Raw genomic sequence first — 24,642 nt, 5'->3', positions numbered from 1 at the left:
GATTTTGCTTTCCAACTCATAAAATGACAGATTCTGACTTAAAGAATCATGATTTGGACAGCATCTCAAAATCAACGTTTCCAAACTTTCAATAATGCTTGACTGCGATATCTCTAAATGTAGTTAATTGATATTAGAACATACCCTGTGGTTATTTCCTTTCACATCCAAGACTGAGATTACCAAACTATGTGAGTGTAGAGATTATCACTCTTAGTTTGTTCCCCTTGTCTGATATATTCTGGGATGTCATAATCTAATGTTTGCAGAAAGCCCAGATGTTTCCACAGTGATGATCTGTGATGTCACAAGCCTGGACTGTGCATCACTAAAATTATCCGAGCCCAAGAAGAAAGTGGGCACCCCAGTGTTTGCCTGTTCAATCTAAAACTAGCAAGCACCACTTCAAATAAGATGACACGAAAGACTGCTGAAAAGGTGCGCAGATCAAAGTGATGGCTAGTAATCAGGAATTGGGAATTCTGTTTGAGTTTAGTTTGTAACACATATGAAATAAGAGAAATATCTACCGCTGATTTAGAACTGGTGTTTTCACCCACACATGCACACCTAAATTCACCTTTATCAGCTTTATTGTATACAATAATAATAATAATAACAATGGCATTTATTAAGCACTTACTATGTGCAAAGCACTGTTCTAAGCACTGGGGAGGTTACAAGGTGATCACGTTGCCCCTCGGGGCTCACAGTCTTAATCCCCATTTTACAGATGAGGTAACTGAGGCACAGAGAAGTTAAGTGACTTGCCCAAAGTCACACAGCTTGGCAATTGGCGGAGCCGGGATTTGAACCTATGACCTCTGACTCCAAAGCCCGGGCTCTTTCCACTGAGCCACACTGCTTCTCTATGACCAACTACACAAGTGCCAAATCCACCTGATACTGGTCTGTCCCACCTTTAAAGCCTTCTTAAAAGCACATATGCATCAGGAAACCTTAATTCCTAAAATCACAAGTCTAATCAACCAATCATTAGCACTTACTGTATTTATTATTTATCTATACCCATTCTTAGCACTCGTGCATATATGTATACTCTATTCTACATTTATTCTGAATGGACTAGCTATATTTCTACGCCTGTCTCTATGTTAGATTATAAACTTTTTATGGGCAGGGAAATTTATTGTGCTTATGCTGTACTTACCTAAGCACTGGGAATAGTGCATTTCACTCAGTCGGTGCTCAATAAACACCATCACTGTTACCATTACAAGTGATGGTTGTAACTGAACTTGAATTTTAATTTTCCAGAGATGGCCATTTTAAGCCCAAATTAACCCGGTTGGTTTCTGATTAAATAGGAAACACTTTGGAAACTTCTAACAATAATTATTCTGATTGACTCAGCTGTAGGAAAAGTCATTTGATTTCTTATGGCTTTCTGTGGTTGGTTTATGCAGAAAGCAATGAACTTAAATTAGTTTCCTGATTCCAGAATTAGGTTCCCTGCTTAATGTCAGCAAAGAGTCCTTACCTTAAAAACTTTACAAAATATGAAAATTTTGTTTAGGTATCAAAGTTTAGAAAAAGGAAATTTAATTCAGTGATCTCCCTTCCTCTGCTATTATGATGCAATATCTATATTATCTATGCAAATTTGCAGATCAATATGAGTTTCCAAGGCATAACTGCACTAAGGTCCAGTTTTAAGGTTCTACTGTGGCCCTCTCCTAAACTCTATTTTGGGTACATACCCAACCTTCCCTCCCACCACAGCCTGGGCTTTTTAGAATGTCACTGTTGGCTCTGCAGCTGAATGGAGGCCAGAGGGAGGGGTACTGAGGCTGGGAAGATGCCAAAGGGTGCTCTAATAGAGAGGAGTTCCTGGGAATATTCCCAATTTGCCCAAAGGATAAAGAAAGCAATATATACTTCTTACCCATGGCAAATACACTTTTCCCTTTCTCTCTGCATGGACCTTAAAGGAATTATGGGAATAACTTCTGTTTCCTTTGTTTTACCATTTCCAATCTTCAAATCACCAAACTGGAAGCCTAATATAATATTACGGGTGACAATTTAAAGACAAGAAGATTCAGAAACCATCAACTAGCTCAAACTGCAAAATCTTCTAATGCTTCAAGTTGGGCTCTTCATGTCCAAGATAAGTGAGGTACTTGAGGGTGTCCAAAGAAAACGCTGGAAGTTCCATTCATGTATGTCATTAGAAGCACATTTCTTCCACACTGTGTATTTTAAAAATTTAGCAAGGCATTTTTTTCTGGCTACTTGTTCCAATCAAGAAATCCAAGGACTGTTCAGACACTGAGCTGTCTCCAGTCACTAATCACTAAGAAATCTTTGGACTGTCTACTGTTGCATAAGAGTTTAGTTGAGGATTGTTGGTTTACTAACAGTTGCTTTTTTTTGATGGGAGGGAAAGTTCAACCTATCACCAACAGAGCATTTGCCTAATTTCTATTTTCTGAACAGCTCGGACTAACGGAAAGGCACGAGACTGGATGTCATGAGACCCAGGTCTAATCCCAACTCTGCTACTGGCCTGCTGTCTGACCTTGGTAAGTTTTTTTACCCCTCTGTAATCCAGCTTTCTAATTTGTAAAATTGAGATAGGATAACTGTTCTTTCTTCCTAATTGATCAATAAATTATATTATTGAGTACTTACCGTCAGCTGAACAGTGTACTAAAACATTTGGGAGAGTACAGTATAAGTAATCAATCAATCAATCGTATTTATTGAGCACTTACTGTGTGCAGAGCACTGTACTAAGCGCTTGGGAAGTACAAGTCGGCAACACATAGAGACAGTCCCTACCCAACAGCGGGCTCACAGTCTAGAAGGGGGAGTACACACAAATCCTGCCCTCAACACTCCTAAAAAGGAATCCTCAAGAAAACTTTTTCTTTAAGAATTTGTCATTAAAGGAATGTATCCATCTCAAAGCTATCCTCCCACTCCCCAGCCTTCTCTCCCTGACCAGGGCCATGACTCCCCTACCACATCACAAAACAGTCACTCACTTCAGACTCTGGTGCATCCCAAAGAATCATTTCTTACACGCTGGCTTTCTGCAGGTATATATGTCTTAAAAGGCTCCATGCTACTGCTATGAGACATTAAATTTTTGAAATATACAGTGTGAAATAACATAAACTATTCCAGCCTCGGTCAGACTTGCAGCCCATCCAATCCTTTATTCTGTCTCCAACATGCCCAACAAAGACTACTTGGTAAACAATTATCCCTGACATATGAATATACTATTTAACCAATTGCCTTTCTCTGAAATAACCCAATAAAGAGCCGTTTGTCTCTAAGACCTTTAACACCCTCTATGCTAATATTCCCTCTAAAAACTCATAAAGTATCTAACGTCATCCTTTCTTTCCAAATTTTTTTGATGTTTTCTGTGGTTACATGTGTAAGTTCCATCATCATTTAATATACCTTTCCGCATTTGTAAAAATAAAGCCTTCTAATGACTTTGGTTATTAGATAGAAAATATGCAATAAGGTTTTTTTCTTCAATTACATATTTCATATTGAAATAAAATGCTAATATTTTTTATGTCCCATGCTAAACTGATGTAAACTACATTGCCAGAATTTCTTCAAAGCAATGGGTGGATAAAAGAATCTAAATGCTTATAGTGCGGGTTTATGCTTATATTTTCTTTTACTGTAGTATATTCACTATTGCATGAATAAAGAGTAAGTACATTAAGCCACGGAGAAAAAAACATCCTTATCTAACAACAGCTATCAAACTGTATCTTTTTGAGAATTGTATAGAATCAGATGCAACCTTAACTACAAAGTAATAATCTTCAGGTTTGAACCTGTCACTAAATATCTCAAATACATTTGTTCAATAACTAAAAGAATGTGTGGAAATCTTATTTCTGAACGTGGGCACATTTTAGGTCTCTCACTACATAACAAAATTCCCTCTTTTGTCATCAGGGTTGCTTAAAGAATATCCTTGGCTGAAGAATTTAACATTTTCCTATAGCCTATGAAGCTTTGAACAAGAAAGAGTAAGAGAACCAAAAAATAAAATAAAATCTGGCTCCACTTCATTACACCCAGTACTTCTATATTTCTAAATAACCTCCTTCAAGGTTTTGAACATGCCTGTAATAAGGATCATCTGAGCCCAAATTAACAACCAAGTATCGCCAATACCAAATATTTTGTGGGCTTACAATAGTGCTAATACACCTTAAGACCTAGTTGACCAGGATATAGTTACTGTAAATCTAAAAAAATAAGTAAAATAAATGTTTGCATCTAAAAGATCTATTCAGTCTGGTATAACTCTTGGGTTGAAACCTAGCTTACATCAGTAATAAAGACATTGGTGTTTCTTGAGCTCCTGAGCTGCAGAAGTAATTTCAAAGCAAGTCATAGAAGTTTTAGCACATAATCCTTTAATTTTGTAAGATGTAGTAAAAATAGTACTGCTCAGATACCACTTTCATACTTAAAAGTTTTAAAATATTTCTCAATTCAGCTCAGTCTCATTTCTTCAAAATGTGGGCGTGAGAGTTTCTTTTTGTTTCACTTTTGTTCCCTTTCTTTGGTTACTTGCCTGGTCTCCTGGGTTTGGCAACCAAAATCCAATCAGTATTTTAATTTCTAATTCATTTCTCAACCTTTCACTGGAGGATTGGAATGATACGGCTGGGTGGTATTAACAGTAACCGAAAATAATTCTTGTTATTTTCATACTTAAAAAAGCCCTAAAAATCTTGCAGTAGATTTTCATCTCTCTCCATTTAAATCCTTTTTCCTTAAGACACTAAACCACGTTGTCGGTGTCGGATTCATCTGATAAAGGTGATGATCTCTTAATTTGTATGAAGTTTCATTTCTGCCTACTGAGTATTTCAAGTTGCAGAATTGGCACAATGAGTCCTAGATGCTGTATGAGATAATGTGATGTGACACCAGTATCTTTATCTTAACCCAGAAAATCACCTTCCTAAATACTATTCTGAATGCCAACTGACTTACTCTTGGGATTTAGCACAGATTTGGCTTTTCAATTCTCCTTTAAGTAGTGCCGTCAATTTGCTTCATTTGAAGCCTATAGTGTTACACAGTAAAGAATCAGAAGAATTTTTCTTCCCCCGTGAAGTGTGGCATTAAGATTTATGCTGACTCCCTGGCTGAAAACTGGTGAAGACCAACTTCCGTGACCCATCTTGGAAGCAAGCCAATGAAATAGGGCCAGATATCACTAGGCACAAAAATCTGATTCAATTCTTATTCCTGTTCTACTCATTTAGTCCCTGCAAAGAGGGGACTCTGGTTACTCTTCTTAAGCAGATGTCCCATCCTTCCTGTAGCTGATCAAAACCTACCAGTGCCTTTAAAGATCCAAACTTTCAATTTTAAGAGATATTAATGTGAGGAGTATTATGAATTTTTATATGAAAAATGGAACAATGAGAAATACACTGCACTGTCTTTCAAGTTGCCATTGCTCTCATCATATCATTATTACAACACTTACTCATGGAAGGGATCATTTTGCAGGTGAAGGTTTCTAGGCCTGAAGAGATTTCAAATTCATCTACAAAGCTGTCCTAAATATTCCCAGTTTATAAATCTGTTGGGCATTGTAGCATTTAAGAGACTTAGGCATTTCTTTTCTATCACCATAGATTCCTGGGATTCCTCGGGTTTAAACTGAAATTAGTGTGACCAATTTCAGTATGCCATGGGCTCTGATTATTCAAGAAACTATAAGCTTTCTCTCCAGAAGATGTTAAAGTTGGGCATTAGGGTAGAACCCAGGATGAGACAAAAGACATCTTTCCATAGCAGCCTGTAAACTTCCTGCCTTGAAGCTTGGGTAGTTTTTCCAGCATGAGTTTCAAGAGTTTGTCTTTTTTGTCATTTGAACTCAACTCCAATCTCTCAAATAATGAGAGATGGGGATCCTGACACCATATTGTCGGCTTTTCTAAATGTGCAGCTGGCTCTGTATATATTATCATAATATGTTCACCTGCTTGGAGTTTGGATTATTCTCTTTCTCTCCAATTCTGTAATTTTCCATACTCCTTTCAAAATGAATTTATTCCCTTTGACACACATCCATTACTCATCTGAGAAGGGGCATACGCTGTGGGTTTCTAGAGAAGGGCTTTACCTTTGAATAAAATGAACATGAACTTGAAGAACATAGTGGCATTGGTCCTACCAGTGGGACAGAAAGAAGAGGTGCATTAACTCTTTCCTGCCACTTGGTTTTCTGTTTAATAATGAATTATCCTGGAAATCTCCCCACGTGGCCTGAAAGAATGAATGCAAGTTCACAGAATATGAAGTTCCTTGCTCTCCCTCCCCATTAAGTTCACGTGGATCAAGAATTAGTTTGACTTTGTAAACTAAAGTGTTAAGGAAAAAGTCAGGTGAGTTTCATACAAAAATATAACTGTGGATTTTTATGGTATTTGTTAAATGCTTACTATGTGCCAGGCACTGCACTAAGTGCTGGTGTAGATGCAGCCTATTCAGGGTTGGACACGGTCGCTGTCCCACGTGGGACTCACAGTCTTAATCCCCATTTTACAGATGAGGTAACTGGCTCAGAGAAGTGACTTGCCCAAGGTCACACACCAGACAAGTGGCAGAGGCAGGATTAGAACCTAGGTCCCTCCGACTCCCACAGCCATGCTCTACCCACTAGACCATGCTGCTTCTTTCATTCATGTAAATAAACTGCTTGCATATTTATTAAATTACACCAGGTCTACTTCTGTGTGTGCAACACCAGTCTGTCCTCTCTTGGAGCTGTCCAAGGTTGGGGGATGGGAAAATTGCCGCTATCTCACACAATATAATTATCTCACTACACTTAGGTGATGAATCCCCAACACCACTCATGGACAGCTCCACGGAGGCTCAGTATGTTAAAGGAGCTAAGTCCTGTGATCTCACAAAGTCCTGGCTACCAAACACTGCTTGCCCAGTGCAAAACACATACTACCTACAAGCAGTTCATGTCAGAAACCTTCCGGTGGCTCCCTTCATTGACAATAACTTTCTTTTTCTTTTTGCAAGACAGTAGAGTAGAAGAATAAATTATCCCTATGGAGATAGTGATTTCTAATGAACTAGAAATATGTTCTCAGCATTGTCCCCTTTCTGGGTCACTTTTCTAGCTGGTGTTAGGAATGACTCATTTGCTTCTAACCATAGGGAGGGTTTTTGAAAATATAATTTGTCATAGAAGTACTCTGCTATCCTAACAATGAACCTGAAGGAGAGCGCATAAACCAAAGGAAAGATTGCCTTAGGAATTCAGGTGTGATGCTTCTCTCCTTTTGAAAAAGTAGATTTCTAAATTTGAAAGTTAGAAAGCAATAAAGTTGATTCAGACTGATGCATTAACTACAACCTCTTCAAGTCTCAACCTGAGTATTACTTCTGGATGATGCATGAAAGGTACATGAACGATTCATGCATGTTTAATCAGTCGAATCCTGGTCACTTTTTGTTTTTTCAATTCTCAAGTGAGTTGAGTGCTCGTGAACAGTTGCTGCAGTGAGTGGCTCCGGGTCTGTATTCAATTACGCAAATAACTACACTTGTAATTAAGCAAACTGCCCTTGCAACTAAATGTGGGTGAAAATATCGGCCTTCAAAAAAAATCTACATTTCTGTCCAGAGATTTAGTCAGATAGTGTTGCCTCTAAATATTCTTAATTTGTCCACAGGAGATTAGTGTTGTGGAAATCATTCATTTATTAGATCAACCACAATAAATTCTGTAAGTTTGCTTCAATTTATGAGGAGTCAACAGGTTCATTAAGGAACTGATGTGAGAAAAAGAAACCGTTTAAAAAAATGCCTGAAAGAAGATTATTTTCCACCTGATGTTCTAAAATCTTTCAGCATGCTAATGAATGAACTCAATTTATGTTGAACAGCCCTATAATCCTCACACTTTTCTCCCTTGTCTAAACTCTAGAATGTCCATCTAACTGGAGAATTTCCTCAAGGTAGACTATGAAAATGGTAGACTAGCATTGAAAATACATTCCAAAATTTTCCCAGCCCTCAAGTGTGTTTTGCCACCCTTCTCTACTCCCCACTTTTCTTCCATCAGCACTCCAGCCTCTCCCTGCCGCCCCGTGCGCCGCCCCCACCCCCCAACACACACACACTTTATTCCTAGATTGTGAGCCCCTTGGGGACTAGGCACTGTGTCTAATTCTTAACTGTGGATTTTCCCCAGTGCTTAGTTCAGTGCTTCGCACCCAGTAGGCAGTCAATAAATACCTCTGAATGAATCATGCAAGCTCACCAGACTATCGTTCTCACCCTAGAATAATTGCTAGTAGAACAGCTGGGTTTAGAAGACAACCTTACAGACTCAAAAGCTTAAGTCACTTGAGTAGTAAATACCTTGTTGAGCTTTTAGCATATTTTTAGGGCCAATCTTTGGAGAACCTATTTCATGGTTTCAAAACAAATGCTGTGATAAGCAAACCAACTCCTCATATCAGATAATTGCTCTCCCCACTTCAAAGCCTTATTGAAGGCACATCTCTTTCAGGAAGCCTTTTCTGACTGAGTCCTCCTCTTCTCTTCTCCCACTCCCTTCTATGCCACTCATATTTGCTCCTTCATTCATCCTCTCTCCCTTTCCCATGGCACATAAGTATATATCTGTACATATCTGTAATTTATTCACCTATTTATGTATTTATATTAATGTCTGTCTCCCCCTCTAGACTGTGAGCTTGTTGTGGTCAGGGAATGTGTTTGATGTTATACTGTATTTTCCCAAGTGCTCTGTACAGTGCTTTGTTCATAGTAACCTTGGTGTCATCCTCAACTCTGCGCTCTCGTTCACGCCTCACATCCAATCCGTCACCAAAAACTGCCGGTCTCACCTCTGCAACATTGCCAAGATCCGCCCTTTCCTCTCCATCCAAATTGCTGCCCTACTGGTTCAATCTCTCATCCTATCCCAACTGGATTACAGCATCAGCCTCCTCTCTGATCTCCCATCCTCCTGTCTCTGCCCACTTCAATCTATACTTCATGCTGCTGCCCGGATCATCTCTGTGCAGAAACACTCTGGGCATGTTACTCCCCTCCTCAAAAATCTCCAGTGGCTACCAGTCAACCTACGCATCAGGCAAAAACTCCTCACTCTCAGCTTCAAGCCTCTTCATCACCTCGCCCCCTCCTACCTCACCTCCCTTCTTTCCATCTATAGCCCAGCCTGCACCCTCTGCTCCTCTGCCGCTATCCTCCTCACTGTGACTCGTTCTCTCCTGTCCCTCTGTCGACCCCCGGCCCACGTCCTCCCCCTGGCCCAGAATGCCCTCCCTCCACACATCTGCCAAGCTAGCTCTCTTCCTCCCTTCAAAGCCCTACTCAGCGCTCATCTCCTCCATGAGGCCTTCCCAGACTGAGCCCCCTCATTCCTCTCCCCTTCCCTGTCTCTCCCACCCTACCTCCTTCCCCTCTCCACAGCACCTGTATATATGTTTGTACAGATTTATTACTCTATTTTACTTGTGCATATTTACTATTCTATTTATTTTATTTTGTTAATATATTTGTTTTGTTGTCTGTCTCCACCTTCTAGACTGTGAGCCCGTTGTTGGGTAGGGACCGTCTCTATATGTTGCCAACTTGTACTTCCCAAGCACTTAGTACAGTGCTCTGCACACAGTAAGTGCTCAATAAATATGACTGAATGAATAGTAAGCACTCAATAAATACAATTATTTGTAATAATAACAATAATAACAACTGTGCATGGTCCAGAAAACTACAGTGGGACCTGGGTGCAGCAGAAACCTGATTAAAGTACAACTGCTACTTCTGTAAAATGTTCCCTTGAAAGAAATGTTCTTGGTAGCAGTGGATACAAATGGGCCTAAAGCAGTTATTAAAAAAATGCACCACAGACTGCAATTACAAATGCTACATCAAGGAACTATCTTTTCAAATACATAGGGTGGGAGGAATGATCCAACAGGCATCCTTCTCTAGACACATACATAACTTAACTTAATTCTCAATGTCAGTAGCAACATCTCTGAACCCAAAGGACAGCAACTGAGATGATATCAGGTCCTTCCAGGTGCTGGCTGTTTCTCAATTGGTTCCCAAAGTCCCTTTCTACTGGAACACTAAGCACTTGTTGAATACTGATGTAACTGTCCCATGTTTGGAATCCATGGTTTCCAAGGGATATACAAGTCAAGATATCTTGAAAATATTCCCTTTGTGTCTCATTTCTTCCTTTGATTAAATCATCTGTATCTCTCATGAAGTAGCAAAGACATTTCCCTCCTCATCTCCCAATAGCCCTAAGAAAAAGATCCCTATTTTAACATTTAAGACCAGCAACTTGTATTTTGGCCTTGAGACATTAGGATAGAATTATTTTTGCCATGAAATTTCACCCACATTATTTGTGATAGAATATACCCTCTAACGTATTTTTAAAGCTCTGTCTTACTGTGTTTAGTATCTGAAGAAATCTACTAATCCCACCTCCTCCAGGACGCATTCCTTGATTAATTTTCTTCTCCCCAGGTTATACATTCCTAAATACCACCTGAGCCTTTATGCATTCACAGCCACCTGAAGTATTTAATATTCAAATTAATGTATGTACTATTTAAGAATATATTTTTTCTAATCATTTTAACATTCTCTTTTTCCTTCTACTTGTAAATGATTCTGTGTGTGTCCCTCTCAGGCTGTAAACTCTGCGAGGACAGAAATTGCTTCTTTCACATCTACTGTAATCCCCAGGGTCTTAGTACAGTGTTCTGCTCACAGGGAACACTCAAAACTACGTACCCTAGTGCCTAGTACAGTGCTTAGCATACAGTAAGCATTTAAACCCTCTTAAAATCACACCTCTCCCAAGAGGCCTTCCTGGACTACATCCTCAGTTGCCCTTCCCGCCTTTCCTCTGTTCTGCGATGGCTATGTACTTGGCTGTATATCCCTTAAGCACTTTGATACTCACTCCAGCCCCACTTTCATCCATTCAATCATATTTATTGAGCATTTACTGTGTGCAAAGCACTGTACTAAGCACTTGGGAGAATATAACAATAAACGGACACATTCCTTGCCCACAGTGAGCTTACAGTTTAGAGGGGGAGACAGACAATATGACTACTGTCATATTGGGGGTGGGGGGACATGAATAAAGGGAGCAAGTCAGGTTGACACAGAAGGGAATGGGAGAAGAGGAAAGGAGGGCTTAGTCAGGGAAGACCTCTTGCAGGCCTTGAAGTGGAAGGAGAGCAATTGCTTCTCGATTATGAGGAGGGAGGGTGTTCCAGGCCAGAGGGAGGTCATGGGTGAGAAGTTGGTGGTGAGATAAATGAAATCAAGATACAGTGGAAAGGTTAGTATTAGAGGAGTGAAGTGTGGGGGCTAGGTTGTAGTAGGAGAATAGCAAGGTAAGGTAGGAGGGGGCCCCCGCCCTACCTCCTTCCCCTCCCCACAGCACTTATTACTCCATTTATTTTACCTGTACATATTTACTATTCTATTTATTTTGCTAATGGTGTGTGTAAAGCTTTAATTCTATTTGTTCTGACAATTTTGACACCTGTCTACATGTTTTGTTTTGTTGTCTGTCTCCTCCTTCTAGACTGTGAGCCCGTTATTGGGTAGGGACTGTCCCTATAGGTTGCCAACTTGTACTTCCCAAGCACTTAGTACAGTGCTCTGCACACAATAAGCGCTCAATAAATACAATTGAATGAATGAATGAATTATGTGATTTAAAGCCAATGGTGAGGAGTTTTTGTTTGATGAGGAGGTGGACTGGCAACCACTGGAGTTCTTTGAGGCGTGGGGGAGAACATGTTTTTGGAGGAGAACAGCACTTACAGATAGGGGAAATAGTAAAATATAAGGATATATATGTATAAGAATACGTACCATTTCCCTACACCACTGATTAACAAATACCATTATTTGTTGATTCATATTCAATGGCACTGACTTACTAAAATGTAGGTTACAACACTGTAGCATAATGCTGTGTGAACTCCACCTGTAACTTTGGACATTTACATTGTATTCTTTAATCACTTTTCTAGGAATAAAATTAGGATTTAATATGTAGATCATAAAGGCCAAACAGAGGCCAATATTTTTCTTCTTATCTAAGGCCCTTCACAATTTCTCCAGTTCCCATGTCTGATTTCCGCTGTCTGATTATTATTTACATACTGACACTAATCATATTAAAGGCTAATTGCAATATTTGAAATAAGAATCATTTACAATTGTTACTGTGCCTGAAAAGTGCCTTTTCTTCTTAGGATTTTGAAGTTTTTTTATAGATATTTTCACTTATACTTCAAAAATAACAAGGGGGGGAGAGACAAGTCTAATTCTCAATTTCAGAAATGGCAATACAGAATCAGTAACAAGCTTGACAACATGTCTCTTGGCACCTCATACTGAGCAGAATTCCTGGGAGGCTTGCAATAGGAATAGTTTACCAGACTACAAAAATGTGCACCAGCTTGCTTAGTGACATGCCAATGTACTATATTGATATAATGAAAAAATCAATAAAGGTTTTAGCCTTCTACAGCACAAATGATTATTCATGATTGGTACTTGCAAGGTGACACATAATATGCTTCATTCCTGCCAATTTCCTAGCTCACAATTTTTTTTTCTTTTTTGCTAGAAAACATTCCATACTTTTTAGCAAGTTTGGATACCAAATATTCATTGAACCAGACAAAAAAAGATGTCAGTTGACAGTTTGTCATCTCCAAGATCTCAGAACTGCAAAATCTTAATCTACCATATAAGAATTAGCTCAGTGACAGACCTCATTACTACAATAAGAAGTCCAAATTGGGATTCCATTTCCAAGTCTTGAGGTCCCATAAGGCCCAAAAGTACATTTATTTGTAAACAGACCTGAAAGGTAAAACATTCCTGCCATATTTTTGGACTGGTGAGCAGAGAAAAGAGGGCCAGAGGAATCCCAAACTCATCTGAAACTTCATTCACCCTCAGGTCTCAGTAGGCTGCTGAATGGGTGGGGTGGAAGAAGATATGATATTTACAAATTTGTTGAAGGAAAGGGGCATTTACTGGGTCAGTCTCAGCATGGCATGTTTTTTTTTGGGGGGGGATTCATTTTCATTTGGAAGGCCTTTTCATACTCTTCAGTAGTTCATATTTCTGACCCTTCTTTTCTCACCTCCTTCCTAACACTCAGGCATTGTTATTTGCAGTCCCCTTATTATAATCAAGTCAGTTATGTAGTTAGGGTTGCTATAAGGAAGGGCCAAGGTGCAGAAGACTCAGAGAAGGAGTTTCTCAGCCAGGACCGAAGGATTAAAGAAGGTTAAATGCTAAAGAGGGTGATCGACACTCTATTGTATATGACAGCTGGGAAGTGAGACACCATTAGAGCAGTTAGTGCCTACTGTGGGTGGGAAAAGTTTGAAGAGGATTTATTTTTCTATATCTGGACAACAGAAAAGGGAGTGGACCAAGCATGCTCTTTATCCAACAACTGCCTACCACTATTTTCCAAGTAATTGGGAATTTAATCAAATTCAAAATGCCTTATTCCTAATACTCTTCTTTTCAAGCCTCAATCCTTAAGCATAGAGAAGGGACCTTATATCGATGATTTTCTATTTACTCTCATTTAACTTATCAAAATGTTATCTTGAACAAGCTGTTTGATGTCCTCAAAAAAATTGATTTTTTTAGACTCTGATGAACTTGAGCCAGGAAACTGAGTTTTGTTCACATACGAAACTAAAAACTCAAAAACTACACGCCCATATGTCACAGTCCATGAGATTTTTGAGGGTAAAAATTGGACACTTGAGTCCGTGCTCCTGAAAAGATGGTACAAATCGTAAATCTTAGACTGGAAATAACAATAACCGCATTTGGGCATTCACAGTCTAGTCATTCAAAAGCTGAGAAATCTGTGTTGTTTCTGGCTTGTAAAATTTCAACATCTACTCTTGAAACTGCCTCCAATTATTGTAGGGTGTGTTTTTTCCTCAGACTGACATCAAGACGTCTAATCCTCCATTCACCTAAAATAGCGGAAGGGAGGGGGGGAACTGCCCCTTTAAAAAAAAATGAGCATTTAAACTGCTTGTCAGTCGGCTGCCTGACAAGGCCACTTGAGTGTATTCATAGGCATTTGCATAAACGCTCACGGTGAGTTCACCGTAGCTGCTAGCGCTAATGGTACATAAAGTAATTTAGTCACTTCTCTCAGGCATTCTGTCAGAATGATGAGCACTCGCACTTTGCCTTGTTGCATATTAGATCATTAGATAATAAAGTGTTAGAGCATGCAAACTGACAGGGTCTCTGCACTATCAGTTTTTGAGGGCACTGCATCTTGCCACAGGGGGAAAAATAGAGAAACTGATGCTTCAATTGGCTTTAAATTCAGGTAAATACATCCATAAGCCTTGGGGAAAATAATAAAAATAAGCACTTTAAAAGTATTCTATTGAGTGTTGCTTCAAGTTTTTCAGGGGAAAAAGGACTCTAGTGGCACCCCAAAGCCAAGTGTCAGGCTAAATTCCCATCCCAATCCAGTAGCACAAAGCTGTTCTTGAGACTATGCTTTTCCTTCTTTCCAATCACTCTGTTCTTTGACAAAAGGGTTGTATTTCTTGGTGATAGTTCCTTTTGAACTAAGATGGGAATGATAATTCTGTTACTATCCAAATCCACTGATGTGGATTTCTTTTTTGACTGCCTTTTATACATCGTGTATGTATAATTTAAAGAAAAGCACCAGCCCTTGGCTTACCATAAATATCACACTCCTGAAGATGCAAGTATTTGTGAATGAAAAAAGCAATAATTATTATAAACCACACACATCTAGGCTTCACTCTATTTTTACTGTGTAAGATTGACTGAAATAAATTTGACTTTGTCAGCCATTGCACTTGAAATACAGAGGTATTTATTTGAATGCTGGGTTTCTAAACCCTCTGGTAACACAAGGCGTGCTGTGTGTGGATGTAAACTACGATCTCTATTTCTACTTATATGCAGAAAGATGAGCCACAAAGGGAAATTTCCTTCTGCAGTCTGACAAATGGGACATAAATAGGGATGTGTTGAGTAACCCCCAAATAATTCAGATTACCTGCAAATGAGGTGGTTAAACAAAGAAAGGAGCTGCAATAAGCTTTTGCTCATCTCAAGAAGAGAAAATATTTTTTAGGCTTGCAGTTCCACACCTCTATGCTATGGGATGATACTAAAACTCAAGATTAAAAATCATCATTGTCCTAAAGGCCCATTGCAGTTAAAATGAATTCAACTGACAAACCTATTGTCATATAACTCCAAAATAATGTTATATTAGGGGAAAGGATATTTGTGTCTCAGCTTGAAAGGCACAACTGAGCAGGTGGCTATATTGTGGTTAGATGATTCAGGCAACAGAGAATAAAAGAAACAGATATCTAATGTTCCTGAATGCAGGTAAAGATGCAGGAATAACATTTGTTGAGGAACAGGATTTCAATAACTGAAGGAAAGGTACCAAGAGACAAGAAGCCCTGACTGACATTGCTTACATCTTGAACACAACTGTCTAGGAGCTAAATAGTGTAGCACTGTGCCCATTTTATAAATGGAAAACCAAGTCAAAGACGTGAAGTTATTGTTCCTAAAGCCAACTAATAAATGTCTTGCAAAAAGTAAGATTTCTCTTTGTCTTATAATGCTGCACATACTTCATCTACGATGTTCTTTATCAGTTTTCAACAACAATAACTGAAGTATTTGTTTAATCGTTTACTGTGTGCCAAGCACTGTACCAAGCATTGGAATGGGTACAAGATTAATCAGGTTAGACACAGTTTCTGGCCAGAAACTGGGCTCGCATTCTAAGTAGGAAGGAGAACAGATATTGAATGCCCATTTTACAGATGAGGAAACTGAGGCACAGAGAAGTTAAGTGACTTGCCCAAGGTCACACAGCAGGAAAGAGGCAGAGCCAGAATTAGAACACAGATCCGTTCTCCTTCCACTGAGTCACAGCTGTACGGCCTTCATCATTTTAGAGGCCTAACAGTCAAATAATTCTAGATCGATTAAAAAGTCATGGTAACTGTAAGTATGAGGAGAAAGCTAATTTTAAGGAATGAAAATAGAAATGGAAAATGAACAGGTGTTCAAGTAGCCTCCTGCAAACTGCAATATCTAACTTAATCCTCTTGAAACCACAAAATAAGTATCTTTTAAAAGATGATAGTTTACTCTTAAGAAGTCTGTAAAACTGGATGTAGAGAAGTATCTCTCCTAAGAGCTTTACATTTCTCTGACTAATTAATAAAAGCTATAGTTTGCACATTCCTTAAGGGGGAAAAAAGTCAGGCAAAAATGACGATAGTTGTTTATTGCACTGGGACACTGGCAGCAAAGAAAATGTTTTACCTAATGAATTATAACAGAGCAGCTTATGGCCCATGTTAAGCTTAAATCAATGATATATACATTTATGCTTATTTACATTTTTAAAAGACATCACTGAAGTAGACTTTTCTAAATTAGTGGAAGCAACACAGAACAAAGGCTTTAGATTTCCTGTGAAGTCTGGCATTCACTTATTCTACAAACTTTGCCATTCTTTTATCAAATAGGAATTCAGAAATATGCCTGCCTAATTCACAGTTTCTCTCAATGGCATTGACTGAGACAAATTTTATCTGTTTTCTGCTAACCCTTTGAAAAACGTCACTGATTATGAGGCTACTCAGGAAAAATATTGTTTTATCAAAAAAAGATCCACAGAGAAGCACGTCTACAATTTCCAGGACAAATGGCCATGAAATAAAGCTAGAAGAGTGGGAGGGAACTATCCCTAGTTTTAATTAGGAGTCATCAATTTATGAAGGAGGAAAAAATAGGACATCAATTTGCTTAATGGACAATTTGAAATTTGAAAGGTGGGGAGAGGGAAAGAGAGAGAGAGAAAGAGAGAGGAAAAGACAGAGAGAAAGAAATCAAATAAATTCACATTTAAAGTAGCAATGCCGACCAATGAAAATGATTTGCCTACCATGTTCCAGATAAGAAGGCGTACCTTCAGAGGGGTCGAGCCTACGAGCCCTCCGCCCGTGCTTGGAGTTATTGTGAACAAACATATTATCTGAGACCGCCAGGACATGGCCATCCACATTGACTGTCGTAGACACCACAACCTGGAGTCACAAGAGAGAATGAATGAACATTTTAATATAAAAGCATCAAGGGTAATAAATGCAAGTTAAATAAATAACAGCTGGGAGCTGAGGAAAATTGCATAGCTATTTCACATAATAACTGGTGCTTATGCTGTACAAATCTAACAAGAGAACCTATTGATGAGTGGGACTTTGGCAAGGAAAGCTTTTGATGCAGTTTAAAGTAAAATTGCACAGTTTATAGTTACAAGCAGAAGGAGCACTGTTAACCATAATTTGAACAAGAGTATCTTTATTAACTTTTTTTATACAAGGGAGGTTGTGTTTCACCTAAATTACTCTTCAGTTTAGACACTGAAGTAGACAGTGCTGTTGATCTTGCAAATAAAAACCACTGAGTCTTTTTTTTTATTTTTTATTTTTTTGCTCTCAAACAAATAACGTTGGGCTGAGCAGGATGGGGGAACTGAAAGGGGTGGCTTAGCAAAACAGCTTTTCTTCTGAGCATTCTCCCCACTTCAGTCATGACTCTATCACATTTTATAAAGTTAAAATTATCCCAGCTTGACCCTTTTTTTGTGGTACTTCTTAAGCACTTACTATATGTCAGGCACTGTGCTAAGGACTGGGTTAGATACAAGCTAATCAATTTGGACACAGTCCATGTCCTACATGGGGCTCTCAGTGTTAAACTCCATTTTACAAATGAGGTAATTGAGGCATAGGGAAGTTAAGTGACTTGCCCAAGGTCACTCAGCAGACAAGTGGCCAAGCTGGGATTAAAAACCAGGTCCTCTGACTCTCCAATCCATGCTTTAATCACTAGACCTGTGTCTGCATGTGAGGTTTGGTGCCACTGGCCTGACTGAAGTTCTAGAGGCCCACCTATTTCCCTCCAATCCTGATGGTGCTGCCTGTTTGCCAAAGAGGCAGCAGAAGCATATGTTGTCTTGGAGAACTTAGAGTAAAACAATAAGAAGGAATGACCTACACTTCTCCTTATATTAAATGGAGAAACGGATTAAAACTGAAACCCACAGAGATATGTTTATTCATGCGACCTCTTACAACCAAATATAATAATTGTCTGTTAATTGCAGTTTCAGCTCCCACCTCATGCTTCGACATGTGAAACAGCAATCAGCCAAGCTCCCGTTTAATCCACCTATTATGTTGACTAATTAACTTTGCTCGACAGTTTATTTCTTCCTCCATTATCAGCCCCTGTCAGCCGTGAGCACACTGCTGCAAGGGGGAACCTCGGGCTCTTTGATTGATCACCGATAGATTGACATGCAGATTAATTTAATTAGAATCACCTCACTTGAGAAATGAAAGACAATGGCAAAGGGGCTAATAGATCTGCTTTCATAATGAGGCAAGCCTCCAGAGCCAAGGCTGAGGATTTCTGATTTATTTTGCAGAATTCCCCAGATGCTTTGAAAGGCTCTTGCTTTAATTGTTCTTGGTTTTGAGAGGCTTTAGCCTCTGAAGAGGTGAAACGCTTTACAAGGGATTGGCAAACACCGTTCATCCTCTCCGAGGAACCAAAGTTGGCCAAAAATGGGCAATTCAAGGATCCCTCGCTACATTTCAATTTTCTCTCCTGAACTGGGCACATTCGACACAAAACTCTGGACTCTGGCCTACTACTAGCAGTTGTTATCACTCCCATTTCTGTCACCCAAAACACTGAACACATGAAGAAAAATTAAGGAAAAACAAAGACCCAAATCATGCTATTTAACAAATCTGAAATGAGGTCATAAGAAAACAAATGTCTTACACCCAGAGTTACCCATAATGATATCCTGTAGTCATTTTTTTGTTCATGTATCATATTTAAATGCAAAGTGGATGATTCAGAGGGCTTGCAGGGCCCTACGTTATTCTGCTTAGTAATTTAGAAATCCAGAATTCCAACAAGATAGCTCATTCATGGAAGTACAAAATTTAAAGAATCAAAAACCAAAGCAGTTCATCACTTCATCATTCTGAACTTACTAAGGAACACACAGAGTAGTACTATTCTTCAACTGCAACCTAATTTTTTTTATTACACGGAATCCACTAGTTTTCCCTTAAGAAACTAAAAGGAAAAAGACTTGAAACATTGTTGGAAAATCTACACTGTTTGACAAAACATAAAGGTATTTTCCCTCTTTAGTTACAGAATTGGCTGATGCTAAATTATATAACATTCCTACTCGTGTCTTTAAAATAATTTTGATTTACTATAAATACCACACTAGAATGGTCTTTGGAGTCGTTAGCAGAAGAAACTATAAAAGGAATCCCCAACAGTAGCTGTTTCCAGTGTCAGGAAATAAAGAAAGTGGTTACTCAATGTGTCTGTCTTAAAAAAACAAAAGCCCAAAAACGATTATTCAGAGTGCACCTGTACGGCAAACACACACAAGTACTGCAGACTTAATTCTTAAAATAGCTAATGTTTCTAAAAGAATTCCAATTTTGACATATTTTATAGAATCATTGAATAGACTGTGAGCCCGTGGTTGGGTAGAGACCGTCTCTTATGTGTTGCCAACTTGTAACTTGTGCTTGTCCCAAGCGCTTAATACAGTGCTCTGCACACAGTAAGCGTTCAATAAATACGATTGAATGGATGAATGAATGAACACAAATGTAGCAGAACAGATGAGAAGTAGAGTGGCCTAGGGCGAAAATCCCAGGCCGCGGAGTCAGAGATTTGGGTTCTAACTCAGGTTCTGTCAATGGCTTGAAGTGTGACCTTGAGCAAGTAACTTAACTTCTCTGAGCCTCAGTTTCCTCAACTGTATAATGGGGATTAAATGCCTGCTCTCCCTTCTCCTTAGACTGTGAGCCCTAGATGGGTCAGGGACTGTGTCTGACCTAATTAACCTCTACCTGCCCTAGTGCCAGGAACAGTGTTTGACACATAGTAAGCACTTAACAAATATCATGAAAATAAAAATAGAATTTTAAAAATGCCCCAAAGTAAAGCATCTTATTTGTTCAAATACAGTGATCGCTATATAATTCTATCTTCAATTGTGTGTATGTGGATATAGAGGTGTGGATATGTATATATGGACATGTCCAGGCATCATATATTTATACACGATGCAATTAATTACTTCCAATTACCTCAAAATTATAGACTTTCATCATTTTGCTTTTGAATGACTAGGATGTATTCAAATTAGAGCTGAGGCAAAAAATTAACTCACAATATAAACTGTAAAATTAACATTGAGCTAAGTCATCCTTGTAAAACAGACCAGAGCAGTAGGGAAAAGGCCAACAAGAACTTTTTTTTAATGGCATTTGTTAAATACTTACCATGGACTAAGTTCCGGGTAGATACAAAATAATCAGGTTGGGCACAGTCCAGGTCCAACATAAGGCTCACAGCTTAAATCCTCATTTTACAGATGAGGTAACTGAGGCACAGAGAAGTTAAGTGACTTGCTTAAGCTCACATAGCTAACAAGTGGAAGAGCCAGGACTAGAACTCGGGTCCTCTGACTCCCAGGCCTATTTTAGGGCATGCTGCTTCTAAATAATTATCAACTTCTAGATGATTAATCAGGGGCTGATGCATAATTACAAGTTATAAAAATCTGCAATATTTCCCAATTTTGTAAATAAAATACCGGCTTTAACTTGACCTTGGCTAACTTGGAAAATGACTTTAATTTGGGACTCAACCTCTATGGTTTATTAATCTGTATTCTGAACAACTTTCTTTATTGTTTTTGTTGGGAAAAAAAGATATCTGGAAACACACTTTCCTTCCTAACAATAACAGCACTTTAATTTATGTTAATCAAGACTGCAGTCCTCTAGACTGTAAGCTCATTGTGGATACAGAATGTGTGTTTCTTGTTATATTGTACTTCCCCCAAGCACTTAGTACAGTGCTTCACACACAGTAAGTGCTCAATAAATTCAGTTGAATGATATGTCAACATTTCCAAATTAAAATCTCCTAAATCAGGGTTAGGTTTTGGATGTATTTATTTGGGGGCTTTGCCTAGTCTATGTGAAATAAGCATCACATGGCCATTTTGAATGACAAACCATTGAGATTTTTCACCCAGTATACGCCCTGTGATTTCAGCTTTCTTACTAAAGGAAGTGTGAGTCAATCCTCTTCTGTCTGCAGTTTACCACACACAGGAGTTCAGGGGGCAGCACGTGGAGGTAAAAGGAAAGTGCCAGCCAGTGAAATGAATTAAGGTCCTTTTTATAGCTGTCCCCATTTTTGCATCTTCTCTTTGGGTTTTCAGTCTTTTTCAGGCAACATCGCCTTTGCTTTGCACTAGATTTTGTGACCAGGAAGAAAGTCCATATATTCTTCAAGAGTTGAAAGAAACATTTTTCATTTGGTTTGTGGCTTTTGTGGGGTGCTTTTGATTCATTCAATCATATTTATTGAGTGCTTACTGTGTGCAGAGCACTGTACTAAGCGCTTGGGAAGTACAAGTCGGCAACATATAGAGATGGTCCCTACCCAATAACAGGCTCACAATCTCGAAGGGGGAGGCAGACAACAAAACAAAACATGTAGACAGGTGTCTAAATCATCACAACAAATAGAATTAAAGCGATATGCACATCATTAACAAAATAAATAGATGAGAGTTTAGGTCATTTTGTGAATCTCGGCCTCAGTCGTTCCCCACGTTTTTTTTCTCTCTCTAGGGCAGAGGACCTTGTATGTCCTAACTACATTATCTAGGATTCATGAAGCATAACTTCTGTCTCATGTGCAGTTTTGCAGTAAGACACAAGTAGCTACAATTCAAATACGAGTGGCAGTATCATATTAACACGAGTTAGCAGCTTGTGCTGAGGTAGAGGTTATGGTAGAGGCATTTAAGAGTGCTGAAATATGTGTCTTTCTGCATTTCAATAATAAATCCATTGTGGGGGTGGTTTAGTTAATAATTTACCCTTAGGTTTTTTTTTACATATTTTAATTTGGAATCTCATAGGCTTTTTACAAACAAAAACTAATCAATCAATGGTATTTACTGAGCACTTATTACGTGCAAAGCACTTTACTAAGAGCTTAGGAGAGTACAATACGATAGAATTAATGGACACATTCCCTGCCCATAATGAGCTTAATTCAACTGCTTTTTAATTCCAAATGAACAAAAAGAAATTCTTGATTTTTCAATATGGATATTACTCAATATCAGATTTAATTTGAATGGAGGAAATAAGCTCTGATTTTAATCGGCAATGTGTTTCAATCATTTTTGGTTTTGTTCTTTTTAATTTGTATGTGAATTTAGTAAGCACAGAAAAAAGGTAGAAAGGGCCCAGGATTCTAACCCAGAGTTGCCAGAATACTGCATATTCAGAATACCCCATATTCCTAAATTTTGTTTTCACAGTCAGTTCTGTTTTTACAAGCCCTGCCTCCCCACAGGAGAGAAGAGAGGGTGGAGATGGCCTGCACCTGGTGTCCTATAGACTCAAAACTGAAGTCAACTATATCAAAATGCAAGAACCTGTGAAAATTACAACCTCACCTAATAATAATGATGATAATAGTAATAACTGTGGTACTTGTTAAGTGCTTACTATGTGCCAGGTGCTGTATTAAGCACTGGAGTAGATTCAAGATAATCAGGTTGGACACAGTCCTTGTCTAACATGAGGAAATTGAGGCACAGAGAGGTAAAGTGACTTGTCTAAGATCATCTATTCACCTGTTCCCTCTCTCTCACTTTTCAGGAAGATGACTGTGCCAATCTAGAACTCCTTTTTATTTTTCTGGCCCTGGGCTCCTCCTTCATTTTTACCAAAATGTGCCCATCCAAAATCTCAAAATGTGCTTTGCAATATAGCTGCTGAATTCCTTTATCTAACTATCATTTGCCCTGATAGACGTGAACTGAAGCATTCACTGGAGGAGGATCAAGAAAATGACAACTGGAGTAAATATCCCAGGAACTAAAATCTAGAGCAAGGGAGGGTAGACGCATGAAACTCAGATCAAGTAAACATAAGGAATGCAAAGGAGGGTAGGAAGAAGGAAAGTCAAACTCCAAAACATTAAGCCAGATCTGTAATACAGAGAAAATGAAACAGTGGCTTATTCTGAATGATTTTTTTCCTAAAAACAAAATGAGGATTTTTGTTTTTAGGTTAGATTAGCAAGGCAATTGTGGTGGTTTACAGGAACAGAGGCCAGAATTTGCCACCTCTCTGGCAAACTAAATTAAGACTAATGTCCTTGGTCCCCCCAACACCTTCCTACTCTTCATATGCCCTTCCTTCTCCTTCCCTCCCCATTTAGGTATTTTACATTTTCTTTAATGGCAGCAGTACTTAGTATAGGAAGTACTTACTCTAAATGCAGAGTAAACACTCTTCAAAGACATTTCATAAAGATTCTTTTTCTATGATCCATACATTCTGCCCATGCATGGCATTAGGCCCATGCCAAATTATTTACTTGACCAGTCATAATAGCGTAATACATCAGGTTCAGAATCTACCTTTTTATATTTACATGTTATGCGAATATATGCCGAGTTCTGAAACCATCGTTAGAGCAGCTTTTAGCATAATTAATCTGTGTGGTGTTCCTTGGTGTTATGCTGTATAACCAAGTTGATTTGGTCCTCTGTTTCTGCCTTATTTTGGTACAGGCTATAATAGCTCTGCTAATTTATCAAAATAATACGAGCACATTAAAGGGAATGGAAAAAGAATGTGGTGGATGAAGGAGATTTGAGAAAATTAACATCTTTAACTTGCAAGTAAATGCAGAATGAAAAGGAAGAAGGTATGAATTTTAATACATTTTATAAATATTACTTAAAATGTCTGATAGATGCTGTGGTCTTAAAATGCATTTTTCAAAAATTGCTTAAATGTATCAAAATCCCAAATGGCTTTGTTTTGATGTTGTGTCACTTTTCATACCCTTTATTTTCTAAAAATTCATATTTTTAAGTGCCTACTAAAAAACCTGAAATTACAAGACAAAAGAAAACTGTACACCACAGGGGAAAAAACACATACTAGACATGGGAAAATTTTGACGTAAGACGACATTGAAATTTATTGTAGTAAAGAATTGTGGTGTCTAATGTTATGAAATGATCTGCCCCTCTGAACCCTTTTTCCCCTTCCCCTCCACCACCCTCCACCCCAGAAATCCACAGGGAACACCACGAAGGCTATTGATAAGGATTTAAATCTTAACTCAGAATGGTCTGGCTCTTTTCAGGTTAAAAACAGACCTGTGACATGATTTTTAACATAGTCCTTTGACATGACATTTTTTTAATGTCAAATAGAAGAGAGATGCTCGTTAGAGTCACAATGATCTTTTTTTTTTGGCTTGATGGAGTGTCTCCCTATTCCTCCCCACACCCCCATAATAGAAAAAGGCATGAAGTCTGCATTCTGTGCTGCTAAAACC

The 24,642-nt window shown here is 38.6% G+C and overlaps 1 protein-coding gene and 1 long non-coding RNA gene across 4 annotated transcripts in view; one reads left to right on the top strand and one right to left on the bottom strand.

The window, feature by feature from the left end:
• Positions 1-24,642, bottom strand: part of EBF1 (EBF transcription factor 1) — a 367,600-nt gene that overhangs the window by 109,510 nt on the left and 233,448 nt on the right. For 2 of the 3 annotated variants that reach the window (XM_038772540.1, XM_038772541.1), the window contains exon 8: positions 17,087-17,228. In XM_038772540.1, coding sequence (XP_038628468.1) covers positions 17,087-17,228 — 142 coding nt within the window. The remainder of the gene's footprint in view (positions 1-17,086; positions 17,229-24,642) is intronic. The other variant, XM_038772542.1, reaches the window with a different exon arrangement.
• LOC119950282 lies at positions 350-23,994 on the top strand. Its single transcript, XR_005457343.1, has 3 exons — positions 350-438; positions 2,461-2,546; positions 23,864-23,994. It is a non-coding gene; the product is annotated as an uncharacterized LOC119950282 (long non-coding RNA).

This window comes from Tachyglossus aculeatus, chromosome X1 (assembly GCF_015852505.1).
Source record: "Tachyglossus aculeatus isolate mTacAcu1 chromosome X1, mTacAcu1.pri, whole genome shotgun sequence".
NCBI classification, from domain to species: domain Eukaryota; kingdom Metazoa; phylum Chordata; class Mammalia; order Monotremata; family Tachyglossidae; genus Tachyglossus; species Tachyglossus aculeatus.
This window is presented reverse-complemented; position numbering and strand designations above follow the sequence as displayed.